Source organism: Lemur catta, chromosome 14, assembly GCF_020740605.2.
Source record: "Lemur catta isolate mLemCat1 chromosome 14, mLemCat1.pri, whole genome shotgun sequence".
Taxonomy (NCBI): Eukaryota; Metazoa; Chordata; class Mammalia; order Primates; family Lemuridae; genus Lemur; species Lemur catta.
Window position 1 is genome coordinate 23,722,310 of NC_059141.1, and position 13,281 is coordinate 23,735,590.

A 13,281-nucleotide genomic window follows, 5' to 3' on the forward strand; every position below is an offset into this window, starting at 1 on the left:
CATCAGTCTCCTTAGAGGGATATGGGCCAGGGACCACAGCAGGGCAGCATCAGGTGGTCTTCTGTGGGAGTCCTTTCAGCAGTCCATGCAGCAATCTAGAGTTCTCCTCTTCAGCAACTCACAAGACAGTCCAGGTGCAAGGAGATGAGTCGTACATCAGCAGGTATATAAGTTGCCTTGACTTAGGAGCTTCTTGCCCACAAAAGCCAATATCTCTTATGCCAGCTGCAAAACCATAGCTTCCAGAATCCCTGCAAGGGATCTGTCCAGTTACAAAAGTCATTGCAATCGGGGAAACATATAGCATGGTGTCCCATAAATTATTTATAAGTTGCATAGTTCCAGTCCAGATGCAATTTACCAATCACAATGTTGCCTAGAAACATCTGACATTTTACTCTTACCAGGTTACCAGGGTAACAGAGTTAGGAAGTCAACTGAAGGTTAAATTCTCATGCAGAAGGGGTGAGGGGTTATATTAACACTCCCCACATCCAGGAATAAATCAAATCTGGGGAGGAAAAGGGAGAGATGTACTGCTGAGGGCACTTCTGGTAGTACAAAGAACTATATTTGACGGTACACTGGCATAGACATCCAGCTTGGTGCATCACAAGGGTCATTCACATTCATTTAATGGAGACTTTTCTGTGTTCTGTGGTTTCTTAGGTGACCTTAGAGCAAGACTCCAGAATGAAATTCCTAAAGCTTTTAGGATACAGTAAAGATGAGCTTCAGAAGAAGGTAAGCTGCTTTTTATATCAGAAACATGTACTTGTTGCAGAGAACAAGAGAATCCTACCAGAGGAAACCCATCTCAGAATATCTCTTCCTGAGCTTAATTATTGCATATGTGAGCATTTTAGCTCCTGGAGTTAAGCTTTTTTCAGGAAAATAGATCAAGAATCCTAGGAATCCAGTTGGTGTGGTGTGGAAGTGGGAAGAGCATGTAATGCTTATTTGACTTTATGCTAGGAAGAGTGGTACTCATAAATTCCTCCCTGCAGGTGGCCACATGGTTGAAGAGTGACTTGGGGCTACGTGAGAGCCCTCAGCCCAAGGGAAATGACCTCAACAGTAACACACAACAGGCCTTCTGCAGCCAGGTGTGGTAGGCGCCCACTCAGCCTTACCTAGGGTAGCATAGGGAACTTGCCATTAGAGTATCTTCCGCTTCCTGGCCCTTTGCTTGCTCTCAGTAAATGCTTAGCTTCTCTCTTAGAACCAGAGTGAGACACAGAGTCCATAAGCTTTTGGGTTGGGAGTGGAGCTGTGTCTTAACCATGAACTAGATCACTTCCCAAACCTTACCTGGTTATTCTTTCAGTTTTACCCATTAAGGGCTAAATAGTAGTGCTCTCAGAGAGAGCTACTAAGCCAGCTCTCTGCCTGTCTTCTGGGTTTGTTTCCTAAGTAGTCACCTCTGTCTTTCCTTATACAGGCCTCCAAACACACCACAGAGGAAGCCTCTGCTTTCTCAACCTTCTTTGATGAGCTGGTCCCTCAAAACATGACTCCATGGGAGATCCCCATCACAGAAGGTACCTTGATCCTAAGGGAGAGAAACTCTCTGCTTGGGAGTAAGTGGACCCAGAGTTCTTGGACTTGAGACATTCCTTCCTTGTCCCCTGCCTCCTTCTCCCTTCCCACTATCTCAAATGCTGGGTGAGTCTCTTACCAGTTAGAGCTTTCTCTCGTTGTAGATTTTCACGGATGGGTCCTTCTGATGGAAGGCCTTCTACCAAGAGCTTATTTTCTATCCTTGTCTTCTTGCTCAGAGAAGACATGTGACCCTGCCCATGCTAATCAAGCACACGTCACACCTGTGATACTGCCACATGAGTTATCTCCCTTGTCTTGGGTCCTGTCTTTAGTTACTACTATACCTGGGTACCCCTGGGATTTTATTGCCAAGAAATTATATTTGAGGGGGGTTTTTCTGGGAGCAAGCCAGGCTGGGTGATATAGAGATATAGGTGGTGTGCTGTGAACCCTTCCGGGGACAGGAAGCTAGGGTCTGAGGGCAGCCTAATGTGGCAGGGATGCCTCTGTCTGCAGATGCTGATGGACTCCTGAGCCAGGCTCTCCTGCTTGGGGAATTGGGCCCTGCTGTGGAGCTGTGTCTACAGAAAGAGCACTTTGCTGATGCTATCATCCTCGCCCAGGCTGTGGGCACAGGTCTGCTGAAGCAAACACAGGAGCGCTACTTGGCCAAGAAAAAAACAAAGATCTCCTCGGTAACTGCTTGTTATACAGGAGAACAAGGGAGGGGATTACTTGGACCTTGTCAGGTGGGACCAGTGTTTAGAGTATCTGCCTGTTCCTCTCTCTCTCTTTACTCTACTCCTACTTCCCACTAGCCCCTACTCAGTGGTATAACAGGAAGCCTATGCGTGACTCCTACTGCCTATACCAGATGACTGGCTGATGGCCTTCCCTCTCTGCCCATTACAGCTTCTAGCCTGGGTTGTGCAAAAGAATTGGAAGGACATGGTGTGTACCTGTAGCCTGAAGAACTGGAGAGAGGCACTGGCCTTGCTACTGACATACTCAAGCCCAGAGAAATTCCCTGAGCTCTGTGGTAGGTGTGGCTCCAGCATGGAGTTAGTGGACACGTGCAGGGAGGAAGCAGAGGAGCAGCCTGAGCTCTGGGAGGCCAGGCCTTGTGGTCAGCGCCAGGGTTGGGCTCAGCCAGTGCGCAAAGACTATAATACATTCCCCTACTTTTAGTGGGGATCATTTATTGTTCTGTTTTACTTTGTCTTGTCACATCATGAGGCAAGAGCTTTGCCCTTCAACATAGAGCAGGGTTAGTCTCAGTGTTGTCTTAAAGCCACTCCGGCTACTTGTCCCATAGCTCAGTGTCCTCCACCTGTTCCAAATAGGAGAAGGAGGTGGCTTACTGGACAGCTGTGCCATTAATGAAGTTTCTTTCTCTCTGCAGACATACTGGGAACTCGCATGGAGCAGGAGGGCAGCAGGGCACTAACCTCCGAAGCCAGACTCTGTTACGTGTGCTCAGGCAGTGTGGAGCGGCTGGTAGAGTGTGGGGCAAAATGCCACCAGGCTTTGTCCCCCATGGCTCTGCAGGTACCCCTTCTCTGCAGGGTACTAGCTACTCCATACCGGGCCCTTAAGAGAGGCTAGCAGTGGAGATGTTCAGAGATATCCGAGGCAAGTCTTCTAGTTACAGGTTGGAGCCAAGGTGTTAGGGAAAAGTGAAGGGCCCCAATGTCTGGGATCTTGACCCAAGGGTGAGATTATCACCTCCTTCCTTCGGGGTAGACTGAGAAGCAGCAGCTTGGTATTAACCTTCATAATATTTTCCCATTTTGGGTTTGGTGCCACAAGTTTATTCAATTTCTGAGTAATTGTGAACTTGGCCTTTTTATTAGCTGCTGTGAAAATTTGTGTGGATCTTAACTACCAGGTGCTCTGCAGGTAATTAGAGAAGGTGCGGGTCACAGACTCATGGAGAGACAAAAGTCACGCTTGAAACAATTAGCATAACAGAGTCTATGATTGATGATATACTAGCAGAAAGGATACAGAAAGCAAAAGAGAAGGCAGAGATATACAAAAATCTAAAACCCAGATGGGCCCAGTTGAATCCAGTCCTAATACCCTGGGAGGTGAGGACAGAGCCCTTCTCTGCCATGGCTCTTACTTATCATTGTCTGTTGCCTTCACCTGGGTGCAGCCAGGTGCCCTCTACCAGTTGTAGAAAATCGTTGGTGACCTGCCTGGACTTAGAGAGCAGGATGTGCTTTGAAGAGGGCTTACCACCCTCATCCTTGTCCCTATAGGACCTGATGGAGAAGGTGATAGTCCTTAACAGGAGCTTGGAGCTACTGCAGGGTCCTGATGGGGTGAGCCCAGGCCCTGCCACAACCTACAGGGTCACTCAGTATGTCAACCTCCTGGCATCCCAGGGCAGCCTGGCTGCTGCCATGAGCTTTCTACCCAGTGACTGTGCTCAGGTGAGTGGGGCCACATGGAAAGAGCAAACCACTTTATTCAATCAACTAACACTGACTGAGCGTTTCCATGTTCCAGGAACTATGCTAATGCTGTAGCTCCTAGGATGGATAAGATCTAATCCCTCAAGCAAGTCATAATCTGCTAGGGGAAGATCAGATGTCACTAATTTATAGTGCCATAACAGAAGCTTATACTAAGTGCTGTGGGACTCCAGGGAAGGGGCTAATTTTGCCTGGAGAAGTCAAGGAAGGCTTCCCAGTGGTTAAAACCACTGAGCTGGACCTTCAAAGAAAAGTAGCCTACCAGCAGATGTAGGGCATTCTAGGCAGAAAGAACAGCAAGGGGGGGAGGTATACAAGTGTTTGGCAGGGATTAGGGAACTTTTTGAGTCATTTAAAGTGGCTAGAGTGTAGAGGGTCTGCCGAAGTTTGACTGCTATATGGGGCCAGGCTTGTAAAAAAGGATGTTTGATTGTTTTTATTTACTTAACACAGCCCTTCCTTATTACAACTCTTATAGCTACAAGTTCAGCAGCTGAAAGATCGGCTTTTTCACGCCCAAGGTTCTGCTGTCTTGGGCCAGCAGCCTCCCCCTTTCCCCTTCCCTCTGATTGTTGTGGGAGCTACCCCTCACTCTAAAGAGACGTCATCTCACAGACTGGGATCCCAGCCTTCTCACCAGGTAAGACCTTATTTGTTAATTCACTTGTTCATTCATTCAAAATACTTACATGCCAGGCATAGTTCTAGGAGCTTGGAATATATTAGTGAATAAAACTGAAAATTCCTGACTTCACAGGAAAATTCCTGACTTCATATAGCCTAGATTCTGTTGTTTTTCTAGTAAATGTTTATTGAACAACTACTAGACTCTTATTACATAAAGGTGCACAAATCATGATCCTTGCCCTAAAGTTGCTCATAGTCTAGTGGAAAGATAGGTATGTAGAAAATAACTACAGTAAAATGCATAAATGCCATGATGGGTATGGCAAGGTGCTATGAAATCATATAGAAGAAAGCAGTTTACTATGTGTATGTGTGTGTAGAGGGGAGAGAGAGAGAGGGAGAAACGGGCAGTTCAGGGAATGCCTCAGAATGAGTATGATGTTTGATTTGAATCTTGAAGATCAGAAGTTATTTAGGCAAAGGAATTGGGTAGGTAAAGACTGTTTCAGGCACCAGGAACAGTACGTACAAAGACATTGAAGCAAGAGTGAGCAGAGGCCTTTTAAGGAACTAATATTTTAATGGGGCTGCAACACAGGTGTTTGTGGCCATGAAGTGAGGTTAGATGAAGCTGGAGCAACAGGTAGGAGATAGATCACTAAGGACCTGACATTCTGTGCTAAAGAACTTAGATTTGACCCTGAAGATGGGGAGGAACTATTGAATATTTTTATTCAGGGGAATGACATGATTAGCTATATGTTTAGGAAGGCCGGGCTGGGAGGCAGTTAGGAGGCTATGGCAAGAGATGATGAGGACATGAAATAACCTAAAACTGGACAGTGAGGTTAGATTTGAGATATTTAGTAGATAGAATTGACAGAAGTTGCTGGGTGAGGTGTCTCATACCTGTAATCCCACCATTTTTTGAGGCCAAGATGGGAGGATCACTTGAGGTCAGGAGGTCAGGAGTTTGAGACCAGCCTGGTCAACATAGTGAGACCTCATCTCTACAAAAATTTTTTTAAAAAAATTAGCCAGAATGGTGGCATGCACTTGTAGTCCTAGCTGCTCAGGAGGCTGAAGCGGGAGGATCACTTAATCCCAGGTTTTTGAAGCTGCAGTGAGCTTTGATCACACCACTGCACCCCAGCCTGGGCAACCAACAGAGCAAGACCCTGTCTCAAAAAAAAAAAAAAAAAAAAGAATTGAGAATATTCCCCAGGTTCTAGCCAAAGTTCCCAGGTGGGTTTGGTACTGTTAACATGTGAGACCTGGAGCTAACTAGAGGAGCTGTGGAACAACATCCAGGGAGATTTGAAGATAGAGGTATCAAGCAGAAGCTCTGTTGATTCATCTTATCCTACGTTCAATTCCTACCCTAATTCCTTTTCTTTGTTCCTTCTTCTCACTTCTCTCCTCTTCCCTCCATCCCCTCCCCTCCCTTCTATCTCCCCTTCCCCATCTCTTTTCTATTTTGAAATAATTGGAAGTCTCCTGCATCCCAACCCCACCTCACCCCATGCTAACATCCCATACAACCACAGTACAACATCAAAACCAAGAAATTGACATTAGTACAATCCGTAGATTAAGATTTCACCATGTACTCATTTGTGTGTGTGTATGTAACTATGCAGTTTTGTCACATTGTGGTGTGTAACCATCACCACTATCAAGATATTCAATTGTATCATCATCACAAGACTCTCTTGTATTACCCCTTTATAGCCACATCCATCCTTCATCCCTAACCCTTGACATCACTAATGTATTCTCCAGCTCTGTAATTGTTATTTCTCAATTGGTACATAAATAGAATCATGTAGTATGTATCCTTTTTGAGATTGGCTTTTCTCACTTAGCATTGTTTCCTTGAGGTTCATCCAAGGTATTATGCATACCAATAGTTCATTCATTCTTACTGCTGAGTGGTATTCCATGGTATGGATGTACCACAGTTTTCTTAGCCATTCACCCTTTGAAGGACATTTAGGTAGTTTCCAATTTGGGGCTATTATGAATAAAGCTGCTATGAGCATTTGAGTGTAAGTTTCTAAGTGAAAATAAGTCTTCATTTTTCTAGGATAAATACCTAGGAATGTAAGGATACAATTGCTGAGTTGTATGGTAAGTCCATTTTTGGTTTTAAAAGGAACAGCCAGTTTGTTTTCCAGAGTGGTTGTACCATTTTACATTCCCACCAGCAATATAAAAATGATCTACTTTCTCCACATCTTCACCAGGATTTGCTGTTATCAATGTTTTTCAACTTAGCCATTCTGATAGGTGTGTGGTAATAGCTCATTGTGATTTTAATTTGAATTTCTCTAATGGCTAATTGTGTTGAACATATTTTCATTTTTGTATTTGCCATTCTTGTATCTTCTTCAGTGAAATGTCTGTGTATGTCTTTTGCTTAATTTCTAATTCTATTGTTTGGGTTTTTTTGTTTTTCTTTTTTGAGTTTTTTAGAGACAGGGTCTCGCTTTGTCATCCAGGCTAGAGTACAGTGGCACGATCATAGCTCACTGTAACCTCAAACTCCTGGACTCAAGCGATCCTCCTGTCTCAGCCTCCAAGTAGCTGGGATGACAGGTGCACGCCACCACACCTGGCTAATTTTTTTTTATTGTAGAGATGGGGTCTTGCTATGTTACCCGGGCTGGTCTCGAACTCCTGGCCTCAAGCAATCCTCCTGCCTCAGCCTTCCAAAGCACTGGGATTACAGGCGTGAGCCACTGCACCCAGCATGGATTGTTTGATTTCTTAATGCTGAGTTTTGAGAGTTCTTTATATATTCCAGATCCAACGAACATATAAGTCACATTGTTGAATATGTGATTTGCAGATATTTTATTCCAGTCTATAATTTTTCTTTTCATCTTTTTAACAGTGTCTTTCACAGAGCAAAAGTTTGTAATTTTATGTAGTCCCGTTTATAAATTTTCCCACCCATGGATCATGCTTTTGTTTGTTTTTTGGAGGTATTTTTGTTTTTGTTTTTTTGTGATATAGTTTTGTTCTACCACCCAAGCTGGAGTACAGTGGCACAATCATAGCTTACTATAACCTCCAACTCCTGAGCTCTACTGCCTCAGCCTCGTGAGTAGGTAGATCTACAGACATGTGCTACCATGCCTGGCTGATTTTTTTTTTTTAATTTTTTCATAGAGATAGGGGTCTCGCTATGTTGCCCTGGCTGGTCTTGAACTCCTGGACTCAACCAATCCTGTAGCCATGGCCCAAAGTACTAGGATTATAGGCGTGAGCCACCATGCCTGGTTGGGTCATGCTTTTGGTGTCAAGTCTAAGAACTCTTTGCCTAGTCCTAGTTCCTCAAAATTTTCTCCTATGTTCTTCATAGAAGTTTTATAGTTTTATGCTTTACATTTTTCACATTCTGTTTTTTAGTTAATTTTTGTATAAGGTGTGAAGTTTTACATAAGGTATGCCAATGGATATCCAGTTGGTTGCACCAGCACCATTTATTGAAAAGTCTGTCCATTCAATTATTTGATTTTGCAAAATTAATTGGGCATATTTGTATGGATCTGTTTCTCAGTTCTCAGTTCTTTTCCATTGGTCTGTGTGTCTATCCCTTTGCCAATTTTACTCTATCTGGATTACTACCACTATATAGTAAGTCTTGACATGGGAAAGTGTAATTTCTCCCATTTCATTTTTCTTTTTCAAAATTGTTTTGACCTTTCCCTTTCCCCATAAATTTTAGAATAAGTTTGTCTATGTCTTCAAAGAAACTTGCTGAGATTTTGATAGGAATTGCATTAAAACTATAGATTAATTTAGGGAGAATTGACATCTTTGTTGCATATTCCAATCCATGAACATCATATGTCTCTCCAGTGTTCTCTCCATCAGCTTTTTATAATTTTCATCATACCAATTCTGTACATATTTTGTTCAGTTAATACTTAAGTATTTTTCTCTTGAGCAATTTGAAATCAAATGATATTACATTTTTTGTTTTGGATTTTGTTCATTGTCAGTATATATTGATAGAAATACAATTAATTTTTATGTGTTGATTTTGTATTCTGTGACTTTCCTGAACTGGCTTATTAGTTCTAGGAGTTTTTTGTGGACTCCATGAGGTTTTCTAAGTAGATAGTCATGTTATCTGCAAATAGAGTTTTATTTCTTTCTTTACAATCTGTATGCCTTCAATTTTTTTCTCTTGCCTTATTGTAGTGACTAGGACTTCTAGTACAATGTTAAATAAGAATGTCGGGCATGAATGTCATTGCCTTGTTTCCAGTCTTGGAGGGAAAACAGTCTTTCACCATTAAGTATGATGTTAACTATAGGTTTTTGTAGATGCCGTGTATGAGGCTGAGGAGTTTCCCTCTATTCATGTGTCTTAGTCCATTTTGTGCTGCTGTAACAGAATACCACAGACTGAGTAATTTGTAAAGAACAGAAATTTATTTCTCACAGTTCTGGTGTCTTGGAAGTCCAACATCAAGGCACCAGCAGGTTTGGTGTCTGATTACAGGGTGGCACCTTGTTGCTGCATCCTCTAGAGAGGAGGAATGCTGTGTCTTCACAGGCAGAAGGCAGAAGGGAGGAGAAAGCGAACCTACTCCCATACGCCCTTTTATAGTGCCCATTAATCCATTCATGGGCACAGCCCTCATGGCCTAAACGCTTCAAAAGGCCCCACCTCCCAACACTGTTGCATTGGGGATTGAGTTTCCAACACATGAATTTTGGGGGACCACATTCAGACCATAGCACCTTGTGTACTGGATCATAAATGGGTGTTGAATTTTGTCAATTTTTTTTCTGCATCATTTTCTATGATCATATGATTTTCCTTCTTTAGCTTGTTGATCTGGTGTATTACACTGATTTATTTTTAAATATATTGGACCAGCCTTATATGACCTGGAATAAATTCCACTTGGTTATAGAATATTATTTTTATATACATTGTTAGATTTGATTTGCTAAAATTTTATTGAAGATTTTTGTGTCTAAGTTCATGAGAAATATTGAGCTGTAGTTTTATTTTATGCTGTCTTTGTCTGGTGTTGGTATTAGGGTAATACTGGCCTCATAAAATGAGTTAGGGAGTGTTCCTTCTATTTTCTGGAAGAGATTATATAAACTTTAGTGTTAATTCTTTGAATGTTTGGTAAAATTCTCCAGTGAAACCGTCTAGACCTAGAGGTTTCTTTTTGGGAGCTTTTTAATTACAAATTCAATTTCCTCCTTTTTTTTTAATTTTTATTTTGTTTAAATTAAAAAAAAATTTTTTAGACTAATCAAGTGCAGTAGTGAGGAGGGGGAAAGTAGTACAACAAGGAGTTCATAATTTCTTTAATAGTTATAGGACTACCCAGTTTTCTTTCATTTTGGCTGAGTTTTGGTAGTTTGTGATTCTTGAGAAATTGTTCCATTTCTGCTAAGTTGTCAAATTTATGAATGTAAAATTATTCATAGTATTTTTATTGTCCTTTTAATGGCTTCAGTGTCTGTTGTAATATTCCCTATTTTATCTCTGATATTGATGATTTATGTCTTCTCTCATTTTATCTTTATCAATATTTATAGAAGTTTATCAATTTTATTGATTTTTTTCAAAAAAATAGTTTTTCATGAATTTTGTCTATTGTTTTTCTGTTTTCAATTACTTACTTTTCCAAGAGCTGACCTTTTTTTTCTCTTCACAGGTTCCAACTCCAAGGCCAAGGGTTTTCATACCTCAGTCATCCCTAGTGATGCCCTTGACGCCTTCCCATCCTAACCTTCATCAGGGCTCCAGAATGCAGAATATAAGTGACTACAGGGTACCTGGGCCCCAGGAAGTTCAGCCTTTGCCTTTGGGCCCTGGGATGAGGCCTGGTGAGTGAGTGAGTGAAGATTTGCCTGAGCAGAGCACAGATGTCTCAGGAAAGCAATTGGCATGACCACCATGGATTTGGGAGGCAGTGTGTCTTTCTAGTGAGAGGAGCTTGGAAGTTGAAGTCTGAATTCCTAATTCTATCACTTACTGACTTTGTTCCTTTTGGCAAAATACTAAAGTAGTTTTTTGTTTTTGTTTTTGTTTTTTTTTTTGAGACAGAGTCTTCCTCTGTTGCCCGGGCTAGAGTGCCGTGGTGTCAGCCTAGCTCACAGCAACCTCAAACTCCTGGGCTCAAGCAATCCTCTTGCCTCAGCCTCCCAAGTAGCTGGGACTACAGGCATGTATCACCATGCCTGGCTAATTTTTTTCTATATATTTTCAGCTGCCCATATAATTTCTTTCTATTTTTAGTAGAGATGGGGTCTCGCTGTTGCCCAGGCTGGTCTTGAACTCCTGAGCTCAAACAATCCACCCGCCTCGGCCTTCTGGAGTGCTAGGATTACAGGCGTGAGCCACCGCGCCTGGCCACTAAAGTAGTTATGTTGGTTATTTCGATGCTACAGGATTGTTTTGCAGGTTAAATAAGAAATATAGTTAAAGGTACTTCATAAATTATAGATCTCCATAAACATGTATTAATCATTTATTAGATTTTTTTTTACTTTTTTTTTATTATTTCAGCATATTGTGGGGATAGATTTTTTTAAATTGCTGTCCTATTCCTCCCTAATGTGCTCTGTGACTCTCCTGAATTGAAGTTTGGTGGCAAATGCCCTGTTTCTGTTCTACTTCAGCTTTATCTCAGCTGCAACTATTAGGAGGGCAAAGAGCTCAAGCTCCTAACCCTGTGGGATTTCTTGGAACATGGCCTCTTCCTGGCCCCTCTCCACCCATGGCATCCCTTGACATCATGCAGCCTGGCCCTACCTCCCTGCCTGAAACTTCTAGACTGCTCTCTCTGCTTCCTGTGAGACCACTAGGTCCCAGTCCCATGAGCTCCCAGCCCCCAGGCCCTCCTGCCATCTTCTCTGCTGCATACCCTCCTGGAGGGCCAGGTGCTCCGTGCTCTAGCACCCTCACAGCCACTGGCTTCTTGATTTCCCATCCAGGTCAGTCTTCATTCCATGGCTTCCCTCTTCTGGGTTATTGCCTCCTTTTCCTCCCCTCCCCATGATTACCTTGAGAGTCTTTTTGTTCAGTGAACTGGGACCCCTTGGGGTGGAGAGTGGCTGGGAGTGTGGCTGGTCTGCAGAGGGAGGTATGGTGGACTCCAACTAAAACAATTTTTCCAGCCTTCAGACCAAAAATTTCCAATGTTCCTGACCATGCCACTAAAAACCCATTTTTACTCTATAGCACCTCAAGATTCCTGGAAAGATGCTCCAGCCCCCAGGAGAAACCTACAGAGGAAAAAGGTCCATGCATCTTTCCCTACCCACTCCCTCATACATTCACCAGTGACCCACATTCCAGTTCCTTATAGAATTCAGTCAGTCCTTCCCATTCTCAGGCTGTCCTCACTTTTCTGTCCTCAGCACCCTCCTCTTTACTTCTTACATACTCATACCAGTGTTCCCATTTCCCTGTTTCCCACTCACACTTCTGTCTCCTTGTTCACTGTAATTTCCACCACTCCCCAAAATCAGGGCCTATGGAGTCTCTTAGCTTAGACTCCTGTGCCTTTCTTTCTCTCTCTTTAGCTGCCAGAGACATTTATGCCCCCAGCACCAATTACTGCTCCAATTATGAGCCTCAGCCCTGAACCACGAAGGATCCTTCCCTCACAGCCCCCTCTCTCCAGTATGAGTCATGCTCCCCCAGGAGCCCCAGGAGGACTCAGCCTGCAGGTGACAGGGACAATGTGTTACCCTCCCCTGGGAAACCTTTCAGCCCTCCTTGGGTCTGGAAAAGTGGGGAGCATGTTAGATGGGTCTCATTCCTCGAGGTAGAGGCAGTCTCCGAACTGAGGGAAACTGGATTGGGCACCAGGTGTCCTTACTGCAGAGAAGAGGGGAGGGTGCTCCTCTCCCCAACTCTGCTGTGTCCTAACGGGAACAGTGTGATTCTGAATCACTGACGACTACTCCTTGGAGAAGCCATGAGAAGGAAAGCTTGCCTGTCTGTCTTTCTCCTGCCTCTTTATCAGCAACTTCAGCAATTGCCACCTGAGAAGATGGAAAGGAAAGAGCTGCCCCCAGAGCATCAGTCCTTGAAGACCAGCTTTGAGGCACTTCTCCAGCGCTGTTCCTTGTCTGCAACTGACTTAGTGAGTCTGAATCTTCCCCACAATGCCCTCCTCACATCCCTCGCTGGTTCCAGGACCCCTCAGCTATAGACCAGTTCTTTGTGTGACTCTTTTCTCACTGTCCCTTAACATGCTGTCTGTATCTTATATTTACGTCCATGAGGAACAGGGGAGGGACCTGGATTCTGGTCTGAAGTCTGGCTCCTCAGCAGGACCCAACAGCATCAAAACTTAAAGGCAGCAGGAAGTTCTAGAAGGAGGGTGAAGCCAAGAGTAAGGAAACCTGCCATTCATTTGCTGGCTGTGTTATCTTGAGCAAGTTACTTACCCTCTTTGGGTCTCCATTCCCTCCTCTGTGAAATGGAGCAAGTAGCATTAAGCCAATCTAGTTCTAATATATTGTGATTCTTTATAACCCTATGTAGTGTTAGACTTAGGGGCTGGGGTCAGAATCCATTTTTTGAGGCTGGGCATGGTAGCTAATGCCTGTAATCCTAGTACTTTAGGAGGCTGAGGCA

General features: G+C 43.3%; 1 protein-coding gene across 13 annotated transcripts in view; it reads left to right on the forward strand.

Moving 5' to 3' along the window:
- SEC31B (SEC31 homolog B, COPII coat complex component) overlaps nt 1-13,281 on the forward strand; it is a 34,489-nt gene that overhangs the window by 18,488 nt on the left and 2,720 nt on the right. For 9 of the 13 annotated variants that reach the window (XR_006739270.1, XR_006739271.1, XM_045568619.1 and 6 more), the window contains 13 exons: nt 670-744; nt 1,008-1,106; nt 1,442-1,541; nt 2,059-2,237; nt 2,455-2,581; nt 2,945-3,090; nt 3,807-3,980; nt 4,501-4,662; nt 10,346-10,517; nt 11,313-11,627; nt 11,875-11,933; nt 12,219-12,365; nt 12,665-12,784. Coding sequence is in view for 11 of the 13 variants with exons in the window: in XM_045568619.1 (XP_045424575.1) it covers nt 670-744; nt 1,008-1,106; nt 1,442-1,541; nt 2,059-2,237; nt 2,455-2,581; nt 2,945-3,090; nt 3,807-3,980; nt 4,501-4,662; nt 10,346-10,517; nt 11,313-11,627; nt 11,875-11,933; nt 12,219-12,365; nt 12,665-12,784 (1,875 nt within the window). In the remaining 2 variants the exon portion in view is untranslated. Of the gene's footprint in view, nt 1-669; nt 745-1,007; nt 1,107-1,441; nt 1,542-2,058; nt 2,238-2,454; nt 2,582-2,944; nt 3,091-3,806; nt 3,981-4,500; nt 4,663-10,345; nt 10,518-11,312; nt 11,628-11,874; nt 11,934-12,218; nt 12,366-12,664; nt 12,785-12,932; nt 13,037-13,281 lie in introns of those variants that run through there. The other 4 variants (XM_045568626.1, XM_045568622.1, XM_045568627.1 and 1 more) reach the window with 4 other exon arrangements.